Source organism: Budorcas taxicolor, chromosome 8 (assembly GCF_023091745.1).
Source record: "Budorcas taxicolor isolate Tak-1 chromosome 8, Takin1.1, whole genome shotgun sequence".
Classification (NCBI taxonomy): domain Eukaryota; kingdom Metazoa; phylum Chordata; class Mammalia; order Artiodactyla; family Bovidae; genus Budorcas; species Budorcas taxicolor.
Genome location: NC_068917.1, coordinates 77075506 through 77100330, shown reverse-complemented (window position 1 = coordinate 77100330; position 24825 = coordinate 77075506). Strand labels below are relative to the sequence as shown.

At 47.3% G+C, this 24825-nt stretch overlaps 1 protein-coding gene across 1 annotated transcript; it reads left to right on the top strand.

Annotated features, from left to right (window-relative positions):
- On the top strand, window positions 1–23103 carry STMN4 (stathmin 4). Its single transcript, XM_052645171.1, has 7 exons — window positions 1–39; window positions 15374–15452; window positions 16796–16891; window positions 17573–17653; window positions 18160–18368; window positions 19280–19471; window positions 23044–23103. Exons 2-7 carry the CDS (start codon window positions 15440–15442, stop codon window positions 23101–23103), a joined length of 651 nt encoding a protein of 216 aa, XP_052501131.1. The 5' UTR covers window positions 1–39; window positions 15374–15439.
- The last annotated feature ends 1722 nt before the right edge of the window (window positions 23104–24825 follow it).

Here is a 24825-nt window from a genome sequence, read left to right as displayed (position 1 = left end):
AGTGAAGAAGGCAGCAGCTCGCATCTAAGTGGACTGCAGGTAAGTAGAATGGAATGCAAATTATTTGGGGCTTTTCATACAAAAGAAAAGAAAAACAGCAGCTGTAGAGAGGAGAAGCAAGGAGTCTGGTATCTATTGTGTTGCCTTTTGGTTTCACTCAGTTCAACGTTGCCAAATCCTGGGGGGCAATGGGGTGAAGCGTAAAGGATGGTGCCTGGCAGAGGGGCGAGGATGGGCTCCAGGAGACTCTTCTATTCTGGACCTCAGGGGACAGAGGATGGGTGGGAATCGCCAGAGCTTCTTACGGATCAGCCATCCACAATGAGTTCTTTCTGCATAAAAATGTTTTGTTGCTGAGGGAGAAGGGTTTTATTCAGAGTCTGGCTTTCTCTGGATCATCTCTGGCCCCACAGAGCCCTCACAAACTGAAAGCAGACTGTGGTTTACATTTCCTTTCTCAGCCACAGCTATTCTGTCTCCCTTGCCCACTGGCAGCCTCCTTTGCTTTCTCCTCAGTCTGTACTGGGTTGCTTTTTTCTCTTGGTTCTAATAACACAATGAGCTCACCATCTCTTCTTGCCCCGCCCCACCCCTGAGGTCAACCTGGTCCTACCTCGGCAGGAACAGATGGCTGTGAGGCTGCAATCTGTGGGAACCCACACCTGCCACACCCTGTTCTCTGCCTGTGGCCCCAATCAGGGCGCGACACCTCCCCAGCCCCAGTGCTCAGCCCCCTGCCTTCACCAGGAGTTTAGGCATTGTCCCCGCCTCATCCCGGGGACACAGGGTTTTGACAGCCAGCGGCCAGCTGTGTCCCTGCGTGGCATGCTGCCTTTGTTTTATTCCTCTTGGAAGGCGTGGTCAGTTGTGGAGGAGTCTCAATGTCCTGAAAAGGGCAGGACCCCCTAGGGCAGCACAGAAATATACCAATAGCACCTGTCCAAATGCCTGGAGAAGGGACCCCAGAGGCTAGAATAGTGGTGGTGGGGGAGAGGCGGCAAGCAGTGACCTGTGGGGTGGGTGGGAGGTTGAGGGTGGATGTGGGGGAATCTAGTCTCCACCAAGGCTGAGGCTCCCTCAAGAGGGCGGAAGCCTCTCCCACAGGCAGGAGTCAGGGTGCCAGAGGGGGATGAGATCATCCTTCAGACTAGGGGATAATCCTAGTGCTGGAGCTAGCAGAGAGGAAAGGTCTGATTGGCAGCTCCACTGCACGGAGGTTGAGTCGCCCAGAGACCCTGCCCCACCCTTCAGGGCCAGCCAGACCTGCATTGCCTCGGCTCTCCCATGTCCCTATCTTGCCGCTGGTAAGATCTGTCATTTTCCCTGAAGCCCACTTATCATTGATAGGGCTGGAGCACCTGTCAGCAAGTCCCAGCCCATGTGGGATCCCTGGCTCCACCCAGGCTGCTCAGGGAACAGGTTTGAAATGGGCAAGAATCCTTAACTGCTGGAGGATCTGCCACAGAGCAAAGTAGAGAGTGAGTCCCCCATCACTGGAGGCATCCAAGCCAAAGTTGGATGACCATCCAGCAGGGTAGCTATAGAGGAGATTTCTGCATTGTCTTGGAGATTGGTCTGGATCAGTGTTTTTCAAACTGCAGATTGAGACCTGTTTGTAGATTTGAAATCAATTTTGTGGGTTGTGACTTGTTTTTTATTTTTTTAGATAAAATGGGATAAAACAGAGTAGGAAAAAAGTAAAAATGCATTCCATACAGTAGTATTTTCCTATACCATTTTTAGTTGCATATTCTCAGTTATGTTAAATATAAATATATTATTAAGTTTATAAATATATTTAATAACATTCATAAGTAAATATGAATATACTTATGTTTATATTTCAGTTATATATATGTGTATGTGTATACACAGATACACATATACATAGATATATACATATTTGTGTATATATATGTGAATACATATACATATATATGTCAGTATCATGGCATATACATCTTGGATCATGATATATAATGTGCTTCTTTATTGTGGATTCCAGTAAGAAAAAGGATTGAGAAAAACTGGCCTAAATAACCTCTTACCACTCTTTCTAACTATAAGACAGTAAACCTGTAGATAACTCTTACTAGACTACGGAGTTCATTTAACATTTTAAAAAATTCTTGATTGTGGTAAAATACACATAATATGAAATTTACCATTTTAGCCATTTTTAAGTGTTCAGCTAGTGATATGAAGTACTTTCACATTGTTGTGTAACCATCACCACCATCTCCAGAACTTTTTAAATTTTCCCAAACTGAAGCTGTCCTCACTAAACAATAACTCCCCATTCATTCCACCCCACCCCTGGAAGCTCCCCTTGTACTTTCATTATTGTGACTCTGAGTACTCTAGGTCCCCCATCAAAGTGGAATCCTACAGTAGTTATCTTTTTATGACTGGTTCATTTCACTTAGCAGAGTGTCTTCAAGGTTCATCCCTGCTGTGAACTGTGAGCTTCCCACAAGAAGAACTGATTCATTAGTGCCCCAGGTACAAAATAAGTGCCCAAACTCCAAGTGTTGCTTTAAGTGGAAAACGGTATCTCTTTAGGGAGAGACAATTCTAAATGACCCATCAGAGACAGAGAAGTCTGGTGTAAGATGGTCCCCTCTGAGCAAACTATGGAACAGATACTATGGTGATGGGCAGTGGGAGTGTCTTTTATTTCTGGCTTCATATCTAGATTTTACTGTGGCTCAATCATAGACATTCTAGGGGCAAGTGAGTTTAGCTGTCTTCTCTTGTGCAACTAGGTCATTTTAACCACACTTTCCCTGTGGGACAGATGTGAGCTTACTGGCAAGATTTAAAATAGAGCAATAAAGACATAAGCTGAGATCCAGTGAGCGAGGTCCTGGAACAGAAAACAGAGACAATGGCAAAGAAGGAGCATAAGAGAGAGCTAGAGAGAAAGTGCCTACATGAAACCAGCCATATAGAATGGGAAAATTCAGATCTTTGGGGTTCTTGGTTTAAAATCATTGAATATTTTTTTAAAAAAATCAAGATCAGAAACAAAGGTTTCATTTTTCCTGAATTCCTAAGATCTTCTCTCCAGATCCCCTTGATATTTTTATATTATTTCCCACTTACCTGGAGACTATCGTTTGGCGATACAGAGATAAAGAATTCCCAGAGATTTTGAAATCCTGAGTAGGTGGACATTTTAGAGGGTGGGGTGGGGAGGAGAAGAGAAATTTGGAGGAAAATTCTAAAACATGCCATGTGTAATGGCCTGTAGGGAACCAAACTTTTATAATGCCCTGTAGGGAACCAAACTCTCTCCCTTCCCATCTCACCTCCCCCCTTTTTTGGCTTTGGAAATAAACATGCATCATACATAACTTAATTTGCTTTTAAAATTAGCATTTGCTGTATTTAGAGATGTGGTAGTCTTGGAAAAAGGTTACTTTTTGTCCTTTTCTTTGGGGGAAGAGTGAGAACCCCCCCGCAAAAAAATCTTCCTTGACATTTAAAAAAGCATTTTTGAGATGTGTACATTTTCAGTCCCGTGAGAAAGACAGGGAGACACATAGATAGAGGTATTGGGTTGGCCAAAAAGTTTGCGTGGATTTTTCCATCACATCTGGCTAAAAATCCGAATAAACATTTTGGCCAACACAATACGCCATGCCTGCATCCCGATACACACTGATTCTGCTTCCCCAGTAGAACTCACTGGTTTTTTCTATCATTGCAGACTGATCGTTGTATGTCCACTCTTTTAGGGTCCTACTTTTAGTGGTGGGTGGTGAGCTTCTGCCAGACTGAACAGATCAGAAGGGGCAGGAATCTGGGGGTGGTGGCCTAATTTATAACAGGGCACAGGTGACCTGAGAGCTCAGAGAACAAAGTAGTGAGTGTGAATCCTGAGAAAGGAGCTAAGCACAGACTCTGTGTTGATAGACCCAGCGGGGTGGGGGTTGGGCAGAGTGCAGCGTTCCAGTGGGTCATTTGGGTATGGGGGCCCAGAAATCCAGACTGGGTAGACAGCATGGTTCAGACTGAGAGTGTGTGAACAGGTGGACCGACTATCTGCTGACTTCACAAACCAACTGGGCTGTTGATCCCACAGTAGGTCTATTTCCTACACCTGCCACCAAACCAGATAGGCAAGGACTCAACAAGGATTCCATGAACCCCTCCTGGAAAAGAATTATTCCAGCATAGTCTAGATAATCAAAGAGTTTTATCACATTAAAGGACTCAAGTACAAAAAAGACGGGGTATTGATAATGACCACCAAGAAAGAAAATGCTAGAATTTAGAGTCATTGTCTAAGTATAATCAATTGCTCAGAAAGGTGAATGCAAATGTTAAACATCTGGAGGCCAGGGAATATATATATATTAAATTCATCATCGTATTTCTTCTTAGTACCTTGCCTTGTGCTTATAGTAAATATTTCTCCAAAAGTATTTGTTGAATGAATAATGCAAGAAAGAAATCAATAATGATACTCTAGAACTGAAAATCCAAGTCACTATGACAAAAGTCAGGTTTGTAGGGAGAGGAAGTAAAAGTGTGCTAAAGCTCTTATCTCCTAAAGAAAATCATTAGATACTGTTCTATTCTTCATGTAATGAAATTACATGCATTCCTCATTTTATTGCGCTTCAGATATTGCAGTTTTTACAGACTGAAGGTTTGTGGCAAACCTATGTTGTCAGATGATGGATAACCATCATTTTTTAACAATAAAGTATCTTTTAGACAAAATGCTATTGCACATTTAGTAGACTCTAGTATAGATAAACACACCTTTTATACCTACCAGGAAACCAAAAAATTCATCTGACTTGTTTTATTGCAACATTTGCTTTATTGTGGTGGTCTTCAATGGATCCTGCTACGTCTCCAAGGTCTGCCTGTAGACACAAATGATTTTAACTTCAAGATAAAATCAAGATGTAAAACTTAACAAAGCATCGGAGAAGAATGAAAGAACAAAGAAACCGGAGTAATATTGCAAAAGAGAAGAGTCTCCCTCTCATGTAGCTAGATGTGGGGCCAGAAACCAGGCTCTGCCCCTCCTACTCAGTCTTGGGAACAACACTGGACCTCTTGGGTCCTCTGTCTTCTCATCTGAACATAGATGTGAACCAGAAGCACTGTAAGATCTCCATGGCTCCTCCCATTTATGGGCACAGAACTTGACTTCTGGAAGTGTTCCCAAATCTGTTGCTTGTTCTCTGTTGACAGTGAAAATGATTTAATTGATTGCACTTGGTAGGTCATGTGTGTGCATTTTAACAGGGACTTTTTGAGGCAATGCCTAATGCAAAAGAGGGCTCAGTGTTGAGACTAGGGTACTTGTGGCTGGGAGGGAGAGTTGGGACAGGCAAGCTCTTGTGTGCCCTTCAAACACATGCCCCAGGCAATCATTCATCTTCCTTACATTTACACTTGGCCTCGAGTCTCAGGAAGTACCATGGAACTGTGATGTTGGGCTGACCAAAAAGTTCATTCTGCACTGTCCATAACATCTTACGGGAAAATCTGAATGAATCTTTGGCCAACCCAATATAGGAAGACTTTGATAAATCCCATCTTGACGGGATCCCATAAATCTCATCTTTATGATTTTCGACTTATATGACTTTAGGCAAATCAAGTCACCTTCCTGAATTGATCATCTGTTGAGTGGGTTTAATAGTACCTGTTGGATAGAATTTAGAGAGAATGAAAGGATAAAAGTGATGATAACGATGTAAAAATAATAGACATAAACAGAAACTAGAAGGAAATACCAATAGCAAAGAGTAGCAAAATGCCAGAGATTCGTTTCCTTTTCTCTGTCACATAGATGTTCTGAAATGTATTAATATGTCTGTAATTAAAACATTATCAGTAAAAGGAATATATATATACACATACACACACACACACATGAAAGTGCCTGGCAAGCTGTAAAGCACTATGAAACCTTCCTATTGTGACTAGGAGTAAGATTACAGGGACTTTCTCTATGTGCTGATGCTTCCAAAGGCTTTGACCCCAGGATGTGACACAGAGCTGGGTCCCAGTTCCTTGTTCTCCATCCAGCAACGCTTCACAGAAGCCCATGCCCCTGACTTGTGTGTGTGTGTGTTTCTATGCTTTAAAAAAATTTTTTTATTGGATTATATTTGCTTTACAATGTTTTGTTAGTTTCTGCTGTAAAGCAAACTGAGTCAGCTATACGTGTATACATATATCCCCTCTTTTTTGGATTTCCTTCCCATTCAGGTCACCATTGAGCACTGGGTAGAGTTCCCTGAGTATACAGCAGGTTCTCATTAGGTATCTATTTTATACTTAGTACCATGAGTGTGTATGTGTCAACTCCTGCATGTGCCTGATTCATATTCTAGTATGTTGATTCTCTTGTATCTATTGAATGGAAAATAAAACTCTCCCCCAAAGCACCATCACTGTGGATTATTTGGAGCTGTCTGTTTTCCAGACTTCATTTTCCTCCTCTGGCTTGCCAACAACAAGCAGGAGCCCCTCAGACTTAGGCCATCAGAGCTCTGCATTTGCCAGCCGGTGATGGCTCCTTATTTCCTAGAAGCACTGTTTCTAGAAAATGAAGCTGCATTTCTCAGCCTGCTAGGGACAGTCTGGAGGTTATTCTTGGCCAGGGCTCCCACCATTTCTTCCCCTTGGAGCCTCAGAAGCAGACCTAAGCAGGTGCTGATCAAACACTCGTCAGTTCCTCAAATCACTTAAAATCACAGGTTGCACATACACAGACAGGCAGGGCCCACTGAACCACACCAAGGCCTTGAGCATCCAGGGATTTTGGTATCCACAGGTATCCTGGAACAGATTCCCCCATGGATCTGGAGGAATGACTATATTCTGCTTTGTCTAGGGTCTCTCTGCAAGTCTCAACCGTCCGTTCTTGGCCCATACCCTAATACCTACTCTTTCTCCCTTTATAACATGGTCCTTATTACTGCCAGAGACTTGCCCAAGGCTAGCAGAAACTTCCAAGACTCTAAATTCACACCCAGGGGACCCATTCATTTTTTTCCTTATTGAAAACCCTTTTGGTTATATTAGGACCTGGCTGAGGGCTTGGGCATGGAATTAAATATTCAACAAATATTTTGGAAAGAATGAAAACCACAATCATGAAAAAATAATTTATCTCTTCTTTTAAAGAAAACCCAAATGAGACACATGACTGCCAGTCAGAGCCTTTGGATCAACATGAAATAACCAAGTTTACTGAATGGATGTGATATGATTCCATGACTTTTAGGCAGCTCGTGCACTGTATTTCAGGTTAATGTTATAATTTCAACAGAACTTTAAAAAATTCTGGTAATTGGCACAAATCAAAAGAGCCAGCTTCCTCTATTGCTTGTGGTTAAAGGAACTGGGTCAGAACTCAGAGCTTCCACAGCATGATTCTATGAATTCTTTTACTGTCTCTGAACACTCTTGCCAGGGACCACTCTATTCAAACCATTTGGCTGCACATTAACTTTTTTCCTTCTGGAAAATAGTCTACAGGGGATTTGACACATTTTGATGGCATTTTCTGGGCAGAGCTTGCAGTGACAAATAAAATGCTTGTTCACTCAGGTCATATGGATGGTCAGAGATGCCTCCGGAGGTCAGGCATGCACCCAGTAAATGGCCGCATGGCATCTGAGAGCTGGATGCTCTACTCTATTGGCTCTTGGCTATTGATTAATTTATAGAAAGCCTGAGGGCACGAGTCACCATTTCTCATCTTGTGAAAGAGTCCTTCAGCATCCCTATCACCATCAGTGGCTCTGGTGGGCCCCCCAAGTCTCCCCCCCCCCCCCCCCCCCACCGTATGGGATGTTCCTGTTGTGTGGGAGGAGAGAGGGGAAAGCACTGACTCTGGAATTCAGAGGTTTGGTTCCATCTCTGCCACCAACTAAGTGTGGCGTCTAGAAACCCAGTCTCCAGGGAGGAACACATTGGCATTATGGAAGAGACAGTCGTTGGTTGTGTGTGATCGTTGTGTACCATGAAGGACATTTAGGCTACCTGGTACCACAGGGATGCCTGTAGCACCTCCAGTCAAACAATCCTCCAAAAGTCACATATATTTCCCAGGAGTGAGGTTGCCCCTAGTTGAGAATGCCTTAGCTAGTGATGGCCAGTTCTTCCTTCCCTGACATTTTCATGTTCTGGGGGGAACTGAGGCTCTGATCTCTTCACTTTCATTTTTTCCTCCCACCAAGAGATCCCTCTTCTGTCAACAGCCTTGGGTCTAGATCTTCATGGTCGGCTGCCCTACACTCAACCAAGATTTCCTCCTTCTGTGTCTTCTGATGACCTGGACCTCAGCTCGGTGGGATTACTGCTAACTGATTAATTTTACTAATTGTGCTAATGGTTCAATCCATCAACAAAAATGTGTGAATGCTTGCTTTTCCATACACAGACTCTTAGATGCTGGAGCTGGACTAAGAGTAGGGACCAGTTTGCAAATGGGAAAACAGTGCGGCATGGGTTGCAAACAGTCCAGGGGTTAGCTCATTTAGGCAGACCCTCATCCCTTTGTGCCTCATCTCAGCTTCTAGTCTCCTAATCTTTTCCCCAAGCTGGTGCTGCCCAGATGAATCTTTTTGCACTAGCAGTATAACCTAAAGAGAGAGATGGGTTTTAGACTGAAAAGTCCAGCTTTGCCCCTTACTACCGGTAGAACTTGGTGTAATTAACCTGACTCTGTTGAGCTCCAATTTCCTCATTATAAAAGGACCTCAGAAAATAAAATTGAGATAATGCCTATAATTTTTCTGGTACCAAGGAGGTGCCCAAGAAGTGGTAGCTGTTATTATTGCAATGATCCTCAGCATCACCATTTTGCCTCTTTGTTTGTATTCAAAAGATGCCAGTGGCTTCCTACTGAATAGTAGATAAAGTACCTTTCCCTGGTCTGGAGGTCTCTGATCTTCCTATTCCTATTCTAGTAACTGGTCCCAATGCAGCCTGCATGCAGCCCAGAGGGCCCTCTCTGTTTCACCAGTAAAACCAGTCCACACACCCAGCACACAGGCAAGTTCCAGAGCCACTAAGACTAGAAGCACGGCAGAAGCCACACTGCATCATAACCCCATCAGCCTCTCACCTTTGCTACCTGAAGCGTGAGTCCTCTCGCCACTGGCTGAGCTTGACCGTACCTGACAGCGCAGGGGTTGGGCTGCCCAGGGAGGCCCCTGCCTCTCCAACAACAAGTCTGCACCCGTCAGAAATGTGTGGGAGTGAGCACCAGGGGATGGGATGGGGGAGGTGGGGGCAACTGGGAGGCTGTGGTCCTGAACTCTGGCTCTGGTTCTGTGGCTATCGGCTGAGTGATTGAGACATGTTCCCATTCTGTTGCGGGCCCCTTTGAGCTTCTATTGCTGGATATGGTCAGTTTCCTGGTCTTCCTTAGGGGCAACCCAAGGCCTGGAATTGGCCTCTGCCTTAATAGAAAACATGCAAGAAGACTCTGGGAGGGCCAGAGCTGTGCCTCAGCAAGGGTTTTTGTCAGATGATGTTCTGATATCTGGTGTCTTGGATAGAATCTCCCACTGATGGGCCTGACCTCTTAGCCTTACCCCCTACTCTGGCCTCTATGGTCTTTTAAACTTCACCTGCCTCCCTGAATTCCTAGCATTCTGTCTTCCCTGACCTTGGCAATAACACCCATATTGCCCCTCTCTGGTAGTCCCAGGATAGGCCTGGTGACCCCACTCCATTGCAGGTATTCTGCTGTGACTTGACAACCCGAGCCACACTGTCAAGCCGTTTGACATATTCCACAGCACTGAGACAAGCGTGCAGGGCCCAGGTCTCTAAACTAAGGCTGGTCTGTGGGCCCTTGGGTTCATGGGATGCACCCAGGAGAATGGCCTGGGCTGTTGGCGTTTAAGATGGGAGAACAGACGATGGAGAGCTGCTTCGAAGGGCTTGAAGGTCAGGGGTTAGCATAACTAGATCTTTCTAGCTGTGAGTGTCCAATCTGGGTGTCATCCACAAGAAACCTGAAGTCCTCAGGCAGCAACGCTGAGTGCTGGGGAGGGAGTGGGGCTGGCCCACCACCCACATTGATGCCACAGGTTAATTAGGGATGCAGTCAGGCTCCCTGCTGTGGCCACCACTACCCAGGGACTCAGGACCACTTGCATTGTTGAGCCCTTCCAGAAGAATCTTCTCTCCCCACCCTGCCCCCACCGTTATATCCTTTCTTAGAACGTTCTTTTGAGTCTTGAGTGCCGTAGAAGTGATGTGACTATTGGCCTGAGGATTTATAAGGGTACCATGTACCTCAGGTACACATACACAGATCATCTTTTTTTTTTTTTTGGTTGAGCTCCAAGACATTTGGGATCTTAGTTCCCCGAGCAGGGATCAAACCCATGATGCCTCCAGTGGGAACCCAGAGTCTTAACCACTGGATCACCAGGGAAGTACCAGAGATAATCCTGAGAACCAAATCAGACCATGTAAAAATACTGGTAGCTGAGATACAATGAACGAATGAATCATGGATTTGAATGAATCCTGGCCCTGTTGCTTATCAAGTATATTAGATTGCTTGGGCTACTGTAACAAATGATCACAAACTTAGCGGCTGAACACAACAAAAATTCATCCTCGTGCAGTTCTGGTGTCCAGAAGTTCAGAAATGAAGATGTTAACAGGGTCTTACTCTGCCCAGAGACTCAGAGGAGGGTTCCCCTGCCTCTTCCAGTTGCAGTGCTTCAGGCCTTGCTTGGCCTGTGGCGGCATCACTCCAGCCTGTCTCCACCTTTCCAAGGTCCTCTCTGTGTGCATCTCTCCCCGGCATGTTTCTTATAAGGGCGCTTGTACCACTTGTACAGACAGAATGATCTCATCTTGAGATTCAACTTACTTAAATGTGCAAAGAAGTCATATTCCCAAAGTGCAAGGGTTAGGATATGGACAGTTTAGGCTCGAGGACACCACTCAAAGCACTACACTGAATGACCTTGGTAATGTCATTTAGCCTCTCTGAGCTGCGATTCACGCCTCTTTAAGACAGGGGTAGTAAGACCTACATCACAAGGTTATGATGAAAATTAAAGTGAAAGCACTTGTCACATAGTAGATGCTCTATAAATACACATTTAATGATGCAGATTTCAACCCTGTGAAACTGAGAGCTTGCAACTGCAAATCTCATGGCCATGAATACCTCTGCTCATCTTTTAAAAAAATTCTTTTGTTTTATTCACACTGCGTGGCCTGTGGGATCTTAGTTCCCCTACCAGGGATCGAATGAACCCTTGCCCCCTGCATTGAAAGCACAGAATCTTAACCACTGGACTGCTGGGGAAGTCCCCTGTGCCCATCTTTAGGAGTCTCCTCTTCCCTGCCCTGTCTTCCTTCTCTGCCTATCCGACCTGTACTTGATTCCTCCTGCAATTAAAACTCCTCGCATAATATCTTTCATTGATGTATAGAGACCACCTAGTACGTAGACTTTATTAAATCATATCCTGAGGTTAGACTGCCTTCCCCCGAGTCCCCAGGACCATGGAGGAAACAGTAGTTAGCATTCAGTCCTTCCACTGGCTATAAGAGATGAGCTTGTAAGTCAGAAGACTTGGACCAGCTCTACACCAACTAGCTGTGTATCCTTAGCTAAGAATCTTAACATCTCTGAGCCCCAAGTTCTTCACCTAAAAGTGAAATAGACAATGCCTGTCTTATCAGCCCAGCCCAGCCTCCTGCAAAGATCAACTGGGATAATGTAGGCAACCAGGACTGTAATCAGTCATATGCTCCACGAGTGTAGGGTCTTAATTATCATTTTCAGCTCAAGCCAAGGGATGTGGTCCCTGACTCTAGTTAGCCATGTTCACTAAAGGAGACCAGCTTGGTCTCCTTCTTCCTCAGAGTGTTGTACTTACTCTGCCCCCTCTTTCCTATTTGGACCCCCACTTTTAAAAACAAGTATTTACTTATTTTTCTATAGAATTTTTTGTTTTGGCCTCACTCTGTGGCATGAGGGATCTTCACCAGAGATGGAACCTGCCCTGCCTTGCCCCCTGCAGTGGAAGCTCAGAGTCTTAACCAGCGGACCACCCTCACTTCTGTTCCATTACCCAGGTTGAGGTCTGAGGCTGGCAAGGTCTCACTCCCTCTGCCAGTCGCCCCATCAAGCAGCCTGGTCATGAGTGGGAGATGGTGTGGAACAGAGCTCATGACCAGAGCGGTTGTTTCTGGGCATTCTGCCTGCATCTCTGCTCGGGGACTCACTGGTGCTGCCAGGATCAACTTGACTCCGAGGACAAAGCCCCATTGTGTTGCATCGGGAGGGGCCCTGGCGGGGACCTCTGGCTCCAAAGCACAAGGAGAACACAGAGGCCCTGAGGGGAACAGAGCCCTTCAAGTCTGGTTGACCTGGTTTCAAATCTCTGCACTTTCACTTTCTAGCTGAGCAACTCTGAGCAAGTTGCACAAACCCTCTGAGCCTCTATTTCCTCATGTGCAGACGGGGATGACAGTCCTTACCTGTAGGTGTGCGATACCTGGTAGTGAGCTTGATGTAAAAGGCTGAGGAAAGGAAACTAATATTTATGAAATGCTCCCTTTTGCTGGATGCTTTTCTCATTTTATTTGGACAACTCTGTGCAGAATTAAGATGGGGAGAACAAGGTTAGATGTGTGACGTGACTAGTGACTGCTACAAGAGAGATGAAGCCTGTGTCTGACCCCACACTGGTCCAGCCTTAAAGCCTGGGTGGAGCTTCTTGTTCCCATCCACTCCCCTGCCCATCTCCAGTCAGTACTGATTCTGATCACAGAAGGAAAACACCCCAGTAAGCAAGGAAAAGGGTTCTAAGTTGGTTTCAGAGTCCCTTTCCCACCTGGGGTGGCAGGCAGTGAGCTCATGTCACCTTCTGCTGGCACAGTGACCACTAAGGATGACTGGGTTGGTCAGGGTTCTCCAGAGAGACAGACCAGTAGGCTACATATAGAAAGAGATGTATCATGAAGGATTGACTCATGCAATTATGGAGGCTGAAAAGTCTCGCTATCAGCTGTCTGCAAGTTGGAGGCCTGGGAAGGCCGGTGGTATAATCCTGTGTGGATGAGTGCTTAGTCGCTTCAGTCATTTCTGACTCTTTGCGACCCCATGGACTATAGTCCACCAGGCTACTCTGTCCATGGGATTCTCCAGGCAAGAATGCTGGAGTGGATTGCTATGCCCTCCTCCAGGGACCTTCCCGACCCAGGGATCAAACTCACATCTCTTATGTCTCCCACACTGGCAGGTGGGTTCTTTACCACTAGTGCCATAAGGAAAATCCTGAGTAATCCTAGTTCAAGTCTAAAGGCCAAAGAACCAGGAGCTCCCATGCCTGAGGGCAGGAGAAGATGGATGTCCTTCCTAGCTCAAGCCAAGAAAATCCTCCCTTTCTCCACCGTTGTGTTCTACTCTGGCCCTCAAAAAATTGGGTGATGCCCACTCAAACTGGGTGATGCCCATCTTCTTTGCGCAGTCTCTTGACTCAAATGCTCACCTCTTCTAGAGACACCCTCACAGACACATCCAAGGATGTTGTTTACCAGCCATCTGGCCATCTCTCTTAGCCCAGTCAAGTTGACACAAGAATGAACCATCACAGCAACCAAGGATTGAGTGGTGTCCATGATGGTGGCTCACTGCTGGTTGTTCCTCACTCCACCAGATAGAAGGTTTCAGTATCCTATTGCGTTCTATCTGTCCTCCAGACACGCTCCAGTCTGTTTCCTTCCTGCCTCTCTTGTTTCACCTCCTCCTTCACACTTTCTGGTCCAGCATCAATCAGCTTGGTACCCCCATAGTTTCTCACCCTGACTCTCTTTTATTAAAAAAAAAAGTGTTCATTTGTTTGGCTCTGCTGGATACCAGCTGCAGCATGCAAGATCTTCAGTTGCATCATGTGGGATCTAATTCCCTAAGCAGAGATAGAACCCGGGCCCTTTGCACTGGGATCGCAGAAGTCTTAACCACTGGGCCACCACGGAAGTCTCCCTCACCCTGACTCTGGCATGTACTATTCTCCCAGAAAAAGGTCCTGCTTAATTTTGACTCATCATTTAAGACTCAGTACTGGTGCTGCTAACACCAGGGGTCCTTTCTAGCTCCCAGGACCTCATGCAGAGTCTAAAGCGCTGTCTCTGTGGTCCTGCAGTAATCCCCAATGCTGATTTCCATCTCTGCATGAATCACATGATGATCACATTAATATTCAATATTTGTTTCTTTTCATAGTCTAGGATTGTCTTAAAGGGGGTTAAGCAGTGCTTAGTACAGTGGTTCTGGAAATGAGCAAAAGGAGGTGAGGGGGCAACTGAAGAGGTTAATTTGTCGGATTTTTCTTTAGGTTTTCTAAAAGAAATGTATTTCATTTTATTATGACATCGTAGAATAACTATACCCTTAATATTCTTTTGTAAAAACTGGAATATATTTGCTTTACAATGTTGTGTTGATTTCTGCTGTGCAACAAAGTGAATCAACTATATGTGTACATATATCCCCTACCTCTTGGACCTCCCTCCGCCCATGCCCACCCCCATCCCACCCCTCTAGGTCATCACAGAGCACCAGGCTGAACTCCCTGCATTATACAGTAGGTTCCCACTCTCCATCTATTTTACACATGGTTAGTGTATATATGTCAATTCTAATCTCCCAGTTCATCCCACCCCACCTCTCCCTACCTGTGTTCAAATGTCCATTCACTACATACATGTCCGTTCCCTCCATCTGCATATCTATTTCTGCCCTTCATTAGATTCGTCTGTACCAGATGAATCTTTCTGACTTACTTCACTCTGTATGACAGACTCTAGGTCCATCAATGTCTTTACAAATGACCCACTTTCATTCCTTTTTACAGTTGATATTCCACTGTATACATGTACCACACTGAAGAGGTATTTTGATATCCTCTGTCCACTGTCATATGGTCTGGACAGGAAAGTCCAGGGTGAGTGTAAGAGAAATTCAAGGCACAGAGTCATTTTGTGAATATGTCCCAGGTGATTCTGACTTAGTGTTGGTCTCTCACCTCAACCTTTGCCTTGGACCAGGCCGCTGAGCTGCACAAGAAGACAGATGAACATCTACTGATACATTCAGTTTGGGGAAACCTGTGTTTGAGGCTCGAGGGGTCTTGAGATTGAGAAGTCAATGATGAAACTTATTGTGCTTGGAAACTGAACTTGACTGGGGTGATGTGGAAGAGGTGGCTTGGTGTTTGGGGAAGGGAAATTCGGCCTGGAGGTGGGGGACAGATGATCCTGAAATTTCCTCCCTGGTTGTATAAAGACCTTCCTCATGTGAATAACCTGTCAGCTAAAATGCTCTTATATTTTGGATTTGTGACAGTGTCCTGAGCTGGCAGCAGACTTACCTTGACTTTCACTAGGACTCAGTTCTCATATTCTGGAAAACATGACCCTTGCTGGTAAGTACAAAAACCCACTTATGTTATGGGCACCACAACACAGGATATTTCTGTACGCACGTGTTTGTACTTACTTGTGCACAGAGAAGATACAAGGCTGACAGGAAATGCACCTAAGGGTTAAAGAGATTATCTCTAGGTGGTGGGTGGGATCCTAGCTGAGCTTGTCTTCCTTTTACTCATCTGAGTGTGTTTTTTGTTTTCTACAATGGCTATGCAATATTTTTGCAGTTAATCCTGCTTTCAATTTGTAAAAGGAAATGAGGGGTGAGTTGCAGCAGTGGGGGTGGGGAAGGGACTGACAGGAGCACACACCAGGGCCTGGAGGAGTTGGGTTGGACTGGACTCAACATATCAGCTCTAGGGACTTCCCTGGTAGTCCAGTGGTTAGGACTCCGTGCTTCCACTTCTGAGGGCCCAGGTTCGAGCCCTTGTTGGGGAACTAAGATCCTTTAAGCCGAGTGGTGTGGGAAAAAAAATCAGCTCTAAACATGATCTCCTGGTTTCCAAACCCTCTCCAGACACAGAGTGACCAGATAGAGGTGGGGGTATGTGTCCAGGCCTCACGGAGGGACACCAGCCCTTTTGGCTTTGACCACTGCATTGGGATGAACAGGGAAGGCTCACAGCCTAACCTTGTGACCCAGGGAAGGACAGGATCACAGGAACGGTGGTGGCCTTCTTTGCCCTCACAGTACTGTCAAGTACCTTGAGAATGGAGAGCGTGTTGCTTCTATCCTAGAGTGAAAGGAATGGAATATCCTGGGCACATGGGGGAAATAGACAGAGGTCCAGGGTGCACGCTGGCCTGAGGGCACTGGTGCTTGGGGTCCATGTTGTTGCTGTTTAGTCTCTCAGCCATGTCTGACTCTTTTCAACCCCCAAGGACTGTAGCCCTCCAGGCTCCTCTGTCCATGGGATTTCCCAGGCAAGAATACTGAAGCGGGTTGCCATTTTCTTCTCCGGGGGATTTTCCCTGACCCAGGGGTCAGACCTGCATCTCCTGCAAGTCTCCTGCATTCTTTATCACTGAGACCTGGGAAGCCATTGGGGTCTATACCTGAGGGCATTTTTTGCGTTCAGTATCACAAAGGGAGATGATGCACCAGCGAGAGGATAGGGTCCTCTGGGAGCTCTGGCAGGCTCAGGTTCTCATAGGTGGGCAGAAGTGGGTCCAAATCATACACAGGGATTCTAAAGAGAGCTGCTCAGGGCAGAAAGGGCTGCGTCACCGTGCAAGGATCTGGGTGGTTTGGGTGCCTCTGTGGAGCCTGGTGAGCCCCGGGGTCTGTTTCTGAGTCTAGGAAGGGGTTTGCCCTCTTCACCTGTCTGTGTTTCCACAGCCTACAAGGAGAAGATGAAGGAGCTCCCACTGGTGTCCTTGTTCTGCTCCTGCTTCCTGGCCGACCCCCTGAATAAGTCATCCTATAAATATGAAGGTACATGAGGGCCACCGTTGGGGGACTAAGGACTGAGGCTTCCTGTAGCTTGTCTCCAGGAGCCCAGCATACCCACCCTAGTTTCCCGAGATTCCACCCTATGTCACAGTTTCTTTCCCAGAGCCAGTAAAGTCACTGCAGCTGATTCTGGGGGGTCTATGTGCAACGTGATGGTGGGGGTGAGGCTGCAACCCGGGAGACCAGACAGCAGCTGAGGGTCTGAGTCAGACCCTCTCAGAGTGCCCTTGATCTCAGCTTTTGTTCACCTGTGTGACAGACAAATGTGGTGGAAGATGTAGAGGCCAGGTAGGCAGAGAGTCTGCCCTCAGGGACACCTAGCCTAGAAGAGGGACAGTCGTGTGTCAATCACCAGACACCCTGGCCCATTGTCTCTTTAGTGAAAGGTTAAGAATGCTCTGAGCGAGTCCAGAGGTGGGAAGGGACTTCTGTGCTTTGGCCACCCAAGCAGTTTCTGGGATGGCCGTGTTGCCCGAGCCCTGTGACAGGTCCCAGGATACGGACAAGGAACATTGATTGGCCATGTCCTGATTGAGGGGGGTTGGTGGTTGGGGAAGCCAGGTCACCTCTTAATTTCCTGGGGCTTAAAAGGAAGGTATGGCTTTGGTCTGGAAATGAGAGATGGAAATGCTCGGGTCACCTGAGATTGTTTTCTCTGTTTAGGCTGGTGTGGGAGACAGTGTAGGAGAAAAGATGAGAGCCAGCGGAGAGACAGTGCTGACTGGAGAGAAAGAAGAGAGCAGGGTAGGAGGGGGTGGGGGGAGAGGTCCTCAGGCCGAGCGTCAGATCTGTAGTGTGGTGAGGAGTCAATGGGCGGTGGGTGGTGAATGCCTCCACGTGCACCAATTTGAAACTGAAAGTGTTAGTTGTGCCCAACTCTTTGAGACCCCACGGCTGTAGTCCCTCAGGCTCCTCTGTCCATGGAATTTCCCAGGCAAGCCAGTTTGAGCAAGAGCCCAGCTAAGGGGGGACCCTTGTGGCAGAAGCAAAACAAAGGCAGTTGCTACAGCCATGATTAGAAATCCCCTGTCCTGGGGCTCCTGCTCTTAGAGCCAGAGACCCTTCAGTGGCTGCCCACTCCAGCCCCATCAGAGCCCAGCGAGCTTGGGTGCTATGTTCAGGACAGACCCAGAACCCTGGCCTTTGGTCAGCCTTGGGGACCCTGGCCCTCCCTCATATGAGTGCATGCTATAGGGGGGCCTGTATGGTCTTCAAGGAGGGGTGAGCAGCCCCTTTTCTGTTCTCTGCAGCAGACACAGTGGACCTGAACTGGTGTGTCATTTCCGACATGGAAGTCATCGAGCTGAATAAATGCACCTCCGGTCAGTCCTTTGAAGTCATCCTGAAGCCACCCTCCTTTGATGGGGTGCCTGAGTTCAATGCCTCCCTTCCCAGACGGCGAGACCCATCGCTGGAAGAAATCCAGAAGAAACTGGAAGCAGCTGAGGAGCGGAGGAAGGTAAGTGGCTCTCCTTATATTCCCTGTCAGGATGGGGAGGAAGTTGAAGAAGACAGGTTGTGAGCTGGAGTTGAGTCACCACCAACCTCTAGATATGAAGGCAGCGCCTCCAGATACCAGGAAGGGAATGAGACACTATGGAGAGAAACAAAGATGTAAAAGCCCCAGGTGTTTAGGAACTTGCTTAGGGGAAGAAGATGCTATATTACATGCCTCCAAGAGGTGACCTTATAGTGACCGGGGCCAACACTAAGGATTTAAGGAAAGGCTGGAGAATTAAGGAAAGGGGTCCTTAACTGCGGGAGACAGAAGAAGGTCATGGCATGGTATATTGGGTTGGTCAAAAAGCTGGTTTGGGTTTTTGGTTAGCGCTTACGACAAACCCCAAAGAATTTTTTGGCCAACCCGATACTTTCACCCCTTGGTATGCCTTCCTTGCTTTCCATGGATTCTTATGGTTCAACTCCAGTGCCATTTCTGTGTAAGCGTTCCTTCGTCTTTGAAGCTGAAAATGATGATCACCCTTGAATGCCTATAACACTTCATTTCTGCCTCTCAAGGCATATGTCACACTCTAGCCTGGGTTAGAGTTATTTATATATGATTTGTCTCTACTAGACTTTTTTTTTTCTTTCCCAAGTTGCTAGAATAATGCCTGCTACACTGTATTGATCACTTTTTTGTGAATGAACGAATGGTTGGATAGATGGATGAATGATGGCAATGAGAAAAAGAGGACTGAGAGCCTAGAGGGAGAACCCAAGAAGCATCCTTGCTTCCTGCCAGTGGGCCAGGGGCCCAGGCTCAGGAAGGTGTGCACTCTGGGTGTGCAGCTCTTAAGTTATGATGATAAAATCACACCCTGGCTTGCTCACCTGCAAGGGCCTCCTTTTCACTTCATGCTCCCACAGTACCAGGAAGCAGAGCTCCTGAAGCACCTGGCAGAGAAGAGAGAACACGAGCGGGAGGTGATCCAAAAAGCCATCGAGGAAAACAACAACTTCATCAAGATGGCAAAGGAAAAACTGGCCCAGAAGATGGAATCCAATAAGGAGAACCGGGAGGCCCACCTTGCTGCCATGTTGGAACGGCTGCAAGAGAAGGTAAGAGGCCTTGGATTGGAGAGGAGACTCCTGGACTTGCTCTTCCTTCCACGGCAAGTACAGTGGACATGCCTATCATTTCAGGGAGCAAGTAGCCTCAGGCAGGAGTGGCCACATTTCTGTTAGGTTAGATCCTTAGAGAGTTCCAAGGGATTACTTGGGAGATGGCAGGCAAGAACCATAAACTGAGCCAAGAACCATGAACCAATGAACCAAAAACCATGAATTCCTTGGGGGGGATGAATTGCCCAGCTACACAACTGAAATTTCTCATTGTCCGAGGGAGATTAGACCACTTATCTTCCAGAGGAAGCCTGTCGAATGCTTTTGTACATTCCTGGCTTCATCCTTAAATGCCCTGATTTGATTTAATGAAAGATGCTGACTTGAGCTCTTGGCTTGAGGCCACGGGCACAACCAGCTGAGCTGCCCACTGAGCAGGAAACATGATCCTCTCCAGACCTCTTGATGTGGGCTGAGTGAGTCACCGGTCTCTCCAATATTCTGCCTTTTGTCAATAAACCTAATGATGTCACCTGAAAAGAGAAACGTGAGAGATGGGGGTTGGTCCCGCGTGTCAGCAGAAGCACAGCCCATACTGCTGAGAACAGGCTGGCCTCGTTTCCTGAGTCCCGAGGCTGCCCCAGTTTCTCCTGCGGCTCCTGGGAGAGCTCCAGCTCTGTGTTTTATTTCCAGGCGCCGCCTGCCGCGCGGTGACTCCCGGGACCCGATCGGTGGCCTCATCCCATGGTGAGCAGCGTGGTCTCCGCTCCTTCCTGCCCATCCACCTAGAGTCTCAGGCCCTTGGCACAGCTACTAGAAAGATCTGGTTTCTTCACAGGGGATCTGGATGTTGTGTAGGCCCTGCAGCTGGCCAGCATGTGGCAACCCCCATCCACTCTCTTTCTCCATCCTTCGGGGGGCAACAAGCCCTCCATTAGTCTCAGATGGGAGGGAAGTGTTCTGGGTCTGATTTCAGGCTTCCTCAGTTATTGAGAGATGGTAGGAACAAACTGTTGCAGGAAAAAGAAATCAGGGATTGGGACAGGATGTGGCCTGGGCACTCTGGCTAAACCTGAGACAAATCCTGAGGATAAAGCCATGATATACAATTTGAAAGACTGCAAAACACTTTTATTTTATCATACCCTATCCTCACAATGCAATGAGCAGGACAGGCATTATCCTTATTTTACCAGTAAGAATCCATGTCAGAAGAAGGTCCAATGACTTGCCCAGCATCACATAGCCACTAAGCAATGGAGCTGGGAACAGAACCGAGTTCTTTGACTATGAGTCTAGGTGGCTCTTTCTATGCTTGTTTCAGGAAGACCAGACCACAAGCATCCTGTGAGCCTTTTGTCAGATAAGGAGTCACTTGGAGGCCAGGGAAAGGGAGTCTAGGAACCTAGGGATCCGTCCAGTGAGCAGATATAGGGAATAAAGAGAGAGAGGCTGGGAAAGTCCAAGGTCTGGAGGAAGAGCTGTGGGGGTGAGATAAGCCTCAAATGAGCACGATGTTAGAGCAGATGTGTGGATGGGCCTCACTCCTCTGGGTTCTTGACCTCTCTTCACCTTTGCCCACTGGTGAAGACGGGAGGTAGGATGAGATAGCTGTGTGGTGTCTGCTCTGCTAGGCACCTATAACAATGCCTCTGCATCAGTACTTGTGTGAGTCACCAAGTGTCAGCACCAGACTTACCTGGTGTAAAGTTGAAAACTATAGGTACCTGGACCCTAATCCCAGGCCCACCAATCTTGGCTCTCTAGGGATGGTGCCTGAGGATCTCAGTGGGTTTTTTTTCATATTAAAATTTTTTATTAGAGTATAATTGCTTTACAATGTTGAATTAATTTCTGCTGTATAGAAAATGAATCAGCTATATGAACACATACAATCTGTCCCTCTTGAGTCTTCCTCCCAGCGCCCCTCCATCTCACTCCTCTGGGTCATCACAGGGCACTGAGCTGAGCTCCCTGTGTCATACAGCAGCTTCTTACTAGCCATTTTACACATGGTAGTGCACATAAGTCAATGCTACTCTCCCAGTTCATCCTGCCCTCCACTCCACCCTCCCCTGTGTCCATGTAGGGCCTCAGTTTAATAAGCTTCCAAGATCATGCTGATATGTGGCAAGGTTGAGAACCACTGCCCTAGCTGTACCATTCCCCATGCTTTCTCCAGGGCCATGGAAAGTTCTAGGGTCTCTCCAGGACATATCTGTAGTCTAAGGTACCTCCTGGGATCTTGGGCTGCCTCAGTGGGTCTCCCCCAGGCTGATTCATACCTGGATGTGAATGGATAGAAGGCTCTGGCAGAGACACACTTTACTAAGCATCTATTATGTGCATGGTGCAAGTTGAGGAACTGGGAGATACTAATACAAAGAGGAAAAGGCATGCTCCCTGCCCACAAGGAGGACCCAGATGTCTTCACCATGATCAGGGATGGAAAGCAGACCATGAAAAGCCCTAGAGGTGAACCCCCAAATCACAGAATTCTAGACGTAAAAGAGCCTCCTTTCCATTTGTTGTTTAGTGGCTAAGTCACATCTGATTCTTTGCGACCCCACAGACAGTAGCCTGCCAGGCTCCTCTGTCTGTGGAATTTTCCAGGCAAGAATATTGGTAGCCATTTCTTCCTCCAGGGGGATCTTCCCGACCCAGGGATTGAAACCAGGTCTCCTGTATTGCAGGTGGATTCTTTACCACTGAGCCACCGTGATGTCTGTGGCCCTCCCTGAGCCTGATTAGTGAAGTGAGTTGGTCAAGGTCACACAGCTGATGGGCCTTTGAAGTCAGAGCCCATTGTTTGGTTTGATGATGCTCAGAAACAAAGGGAGCTTCCCTGATGGTTCAGACAGTAAAGAATCTGCCTGCAATGCAGGAGACCAGGGTTTAGTCCCTGGGTTGGGAAGGTCCCCTGGAGAAGGGAATGGCAACCCACTCCAGTATCCCTGCTTGAGAATTCATGAACAGAGGAGCCTGGTAGGGAAACAAAGAGCTGGATACCACTGAATGACTAACACTCACTTTCAAGAAACAAAAGAAGATTCTCTATCACACTTTGTGGAACTGGACATTTTCCAAAATCCTTTATTTGATTTATGCTTTACAAGCCCTCGTCTTTCATCCGGGGGCTTAAGAAAACCTTCACTAAAGAGGTGGACCGGAAACACAAGGGCAGTCCAGTTGCCTGTGTGTAGGGGCCACCTACAGTGAGTTCTCCTGAGCTACTCCTGGCATTAGGTCAAGCCTAGTAATCAGCCCCCAGACGGCCAGGTGAGGTTGGCAGAGGCTGATGGTCCCTGCCAGGTGGGTCCCCCAGGGAAGTTGTTCCCAGGTAATGAGCATCCTGGGGCCAGAGGCACCAGCAGCTCGCTCACCTGTCTCCTGCCAGGCTCACCTGCCTCATCTGGCCCCTTCTCAAGATGCCTTTGCAGACCCTGCGTGTCTCTTCCTGTGGTGGCCAGTGGTGACCACACTGTTTGCTTCAGCCCTCCAGCCCCTCGGTCTCTCTTTATTCCAGGGTAGTCAGTGTGACCCAACCTTTTCTCTCCCTTCCCTCCCAGGACAAGCACGCGGAGGAGGTGCGGAAAAACAAGGAGCTGAAGGAAGAGGCCTCGAGGTAAAGCCCAGAGGCAAAGAAGTTTCCAGAATGGCCAGACAGCTCCAGCAGCTCCGCAGTTCCGGAGGCAGCCTGGCCCATCGCTGGCTGCTCTCCCAGCACTGGGGTTTGGGGGGAGGGGGGTGGCCAGGGGCGTTTCCTCTGCTTTTGGTGTTTGTACATGTAAAGAATTGACCAGTGAAGCCATCCTATTTGTTTCAGGGGAACAACGATGGGGTGGGAGAGGGGAGCGAAGGAGAGAGGTGGGGAAAGAAAGATGGAGAAGGACTCGTGGACATTGCAACCCAGCCCAGGTCAAATCCTAGGCTTTTCTTCACAGTGAGCATCTGGGCACCGCCTTGAAGGAAGTTAACAACAGGCGGTAGAATTCCCAGCAAAGGGCAGAGTCCTGGGTGGAACGAGGGCTGCAGGGCGTGGCCGGAGACGCCAGCAGCGAATGGGGTCCCTGTGACGGGGGGGATGAGGTGTGACTGTGTGTGCGTGTGTTAACCATTATCTTTTGATCATCATGACCAACAATGAAACATTTCCTCCAAGTCTCCAGTTCTTTATTTCCTGAATTTGTCCTTTGTGCAATTTATAGAATGTTCTTGAGTTTGGTTTCCCCTCATCAGGGGCCAGATGACCCCTTATTTCTTAATTTGACCATTAGGGCATCTGAAGTGCTGGGTTAGGAGGGTTGAGACATGCCATTCTTTGGCACTGTTTGATTTTTCTTCTTCATTTGAACTGCCACTCCCCTCGCCTCTCCTGGGCTGTTGTATTGAGTTGTACTGAATTGATAAAATTAATATTCCTTTGCGTGGATTGACATTCTAATGTGGTCTTCAAGAAGAAAGAGGGCTTCCCTGGTGGCTCAAATGATAAAGAATCCTCCTACAATGCAGGAGACCTGGGTTCGATCCCTGGATTGGGAAGATCCCCTGGAGAAGAGAATGGCTACCCAGTTCAGTATTCTTGCCTGGAGAATTCCATGGACAGAGGAGTCTGGTGGGCTGCAGTGCAAGGAATTGAAAGGGTAGGACACAACTGAGTGAATGAAGGAAGGAGGAAGTCTGCCTCACGTGAAGGATATGAGATGCTGCTGCTGCCGCTGCTAAGTCACTTCAGTCGTGTCGGACTCTGTGTGACACCACAAAGGGCAGCCCACCAGGCTCCCCTGTCCCTGGGATTCTCCAGGCAAGAGTATTGGAGTGGGTTGCCATTTCCTTCTCCAATGCATGAAAGTGAAAAGTGAAAGTGAAGTCACTCAGTCGTGTCTGACTTTTTGCGACCCCATGGACTGCAGCCCACCAGGCTCCTCCATCCATGGGATTTTCTAGGCAAGAGTACTGGAGTGGGGTGCCGCAGATACTGAGCAAGTGAGGAAATAAAGTTTGTTAGTGGAAAGCAGAGAGGATCGTTTCATGATCCAGAACATGGAACCACAGCTGGGAAAGGGGTCTCCCTACTTCTCTCCCTGCAAACAGAGGGGGTGGGGACAGCCTGTATGTGAACAGGGTCCCAGGGCACCTTGCCACTCTGCCCTTCCCACCGTCTTATATAACTCTGTAAGTAAATCTTCCCACTAGTGGCACTATAATATAGATTCATTTAGAATAGGATAACAGGAGGGATCAGAGATGTCATTTTGTAATTGTGTGGCAAGAATTTTGATTAATGCATGGAGCAGACACAACACTTCCTTTGAGCAGGTGGAGACAAGGATGATAGATTTACACCAAGA

Coding starts and splice junctions, on each gene's coding strand:
- STMN4 (XM_052645171.1), top strand. Junction 17,654..18,159: donor GAGAGAAAGAAGAGAGCAGG/GTAGGAGGGGGT, acceptor TGTTCTCTGCAG/CAGACACAGTGGACCTGAAC. Junction 18,369..19,279: donor CAGCTGAGGAGCGGAGGAAG/GTAAGTGGCTCT, acceptor ATGCTCCCACAG/TACCAGGAAGCAGAGCTCCT.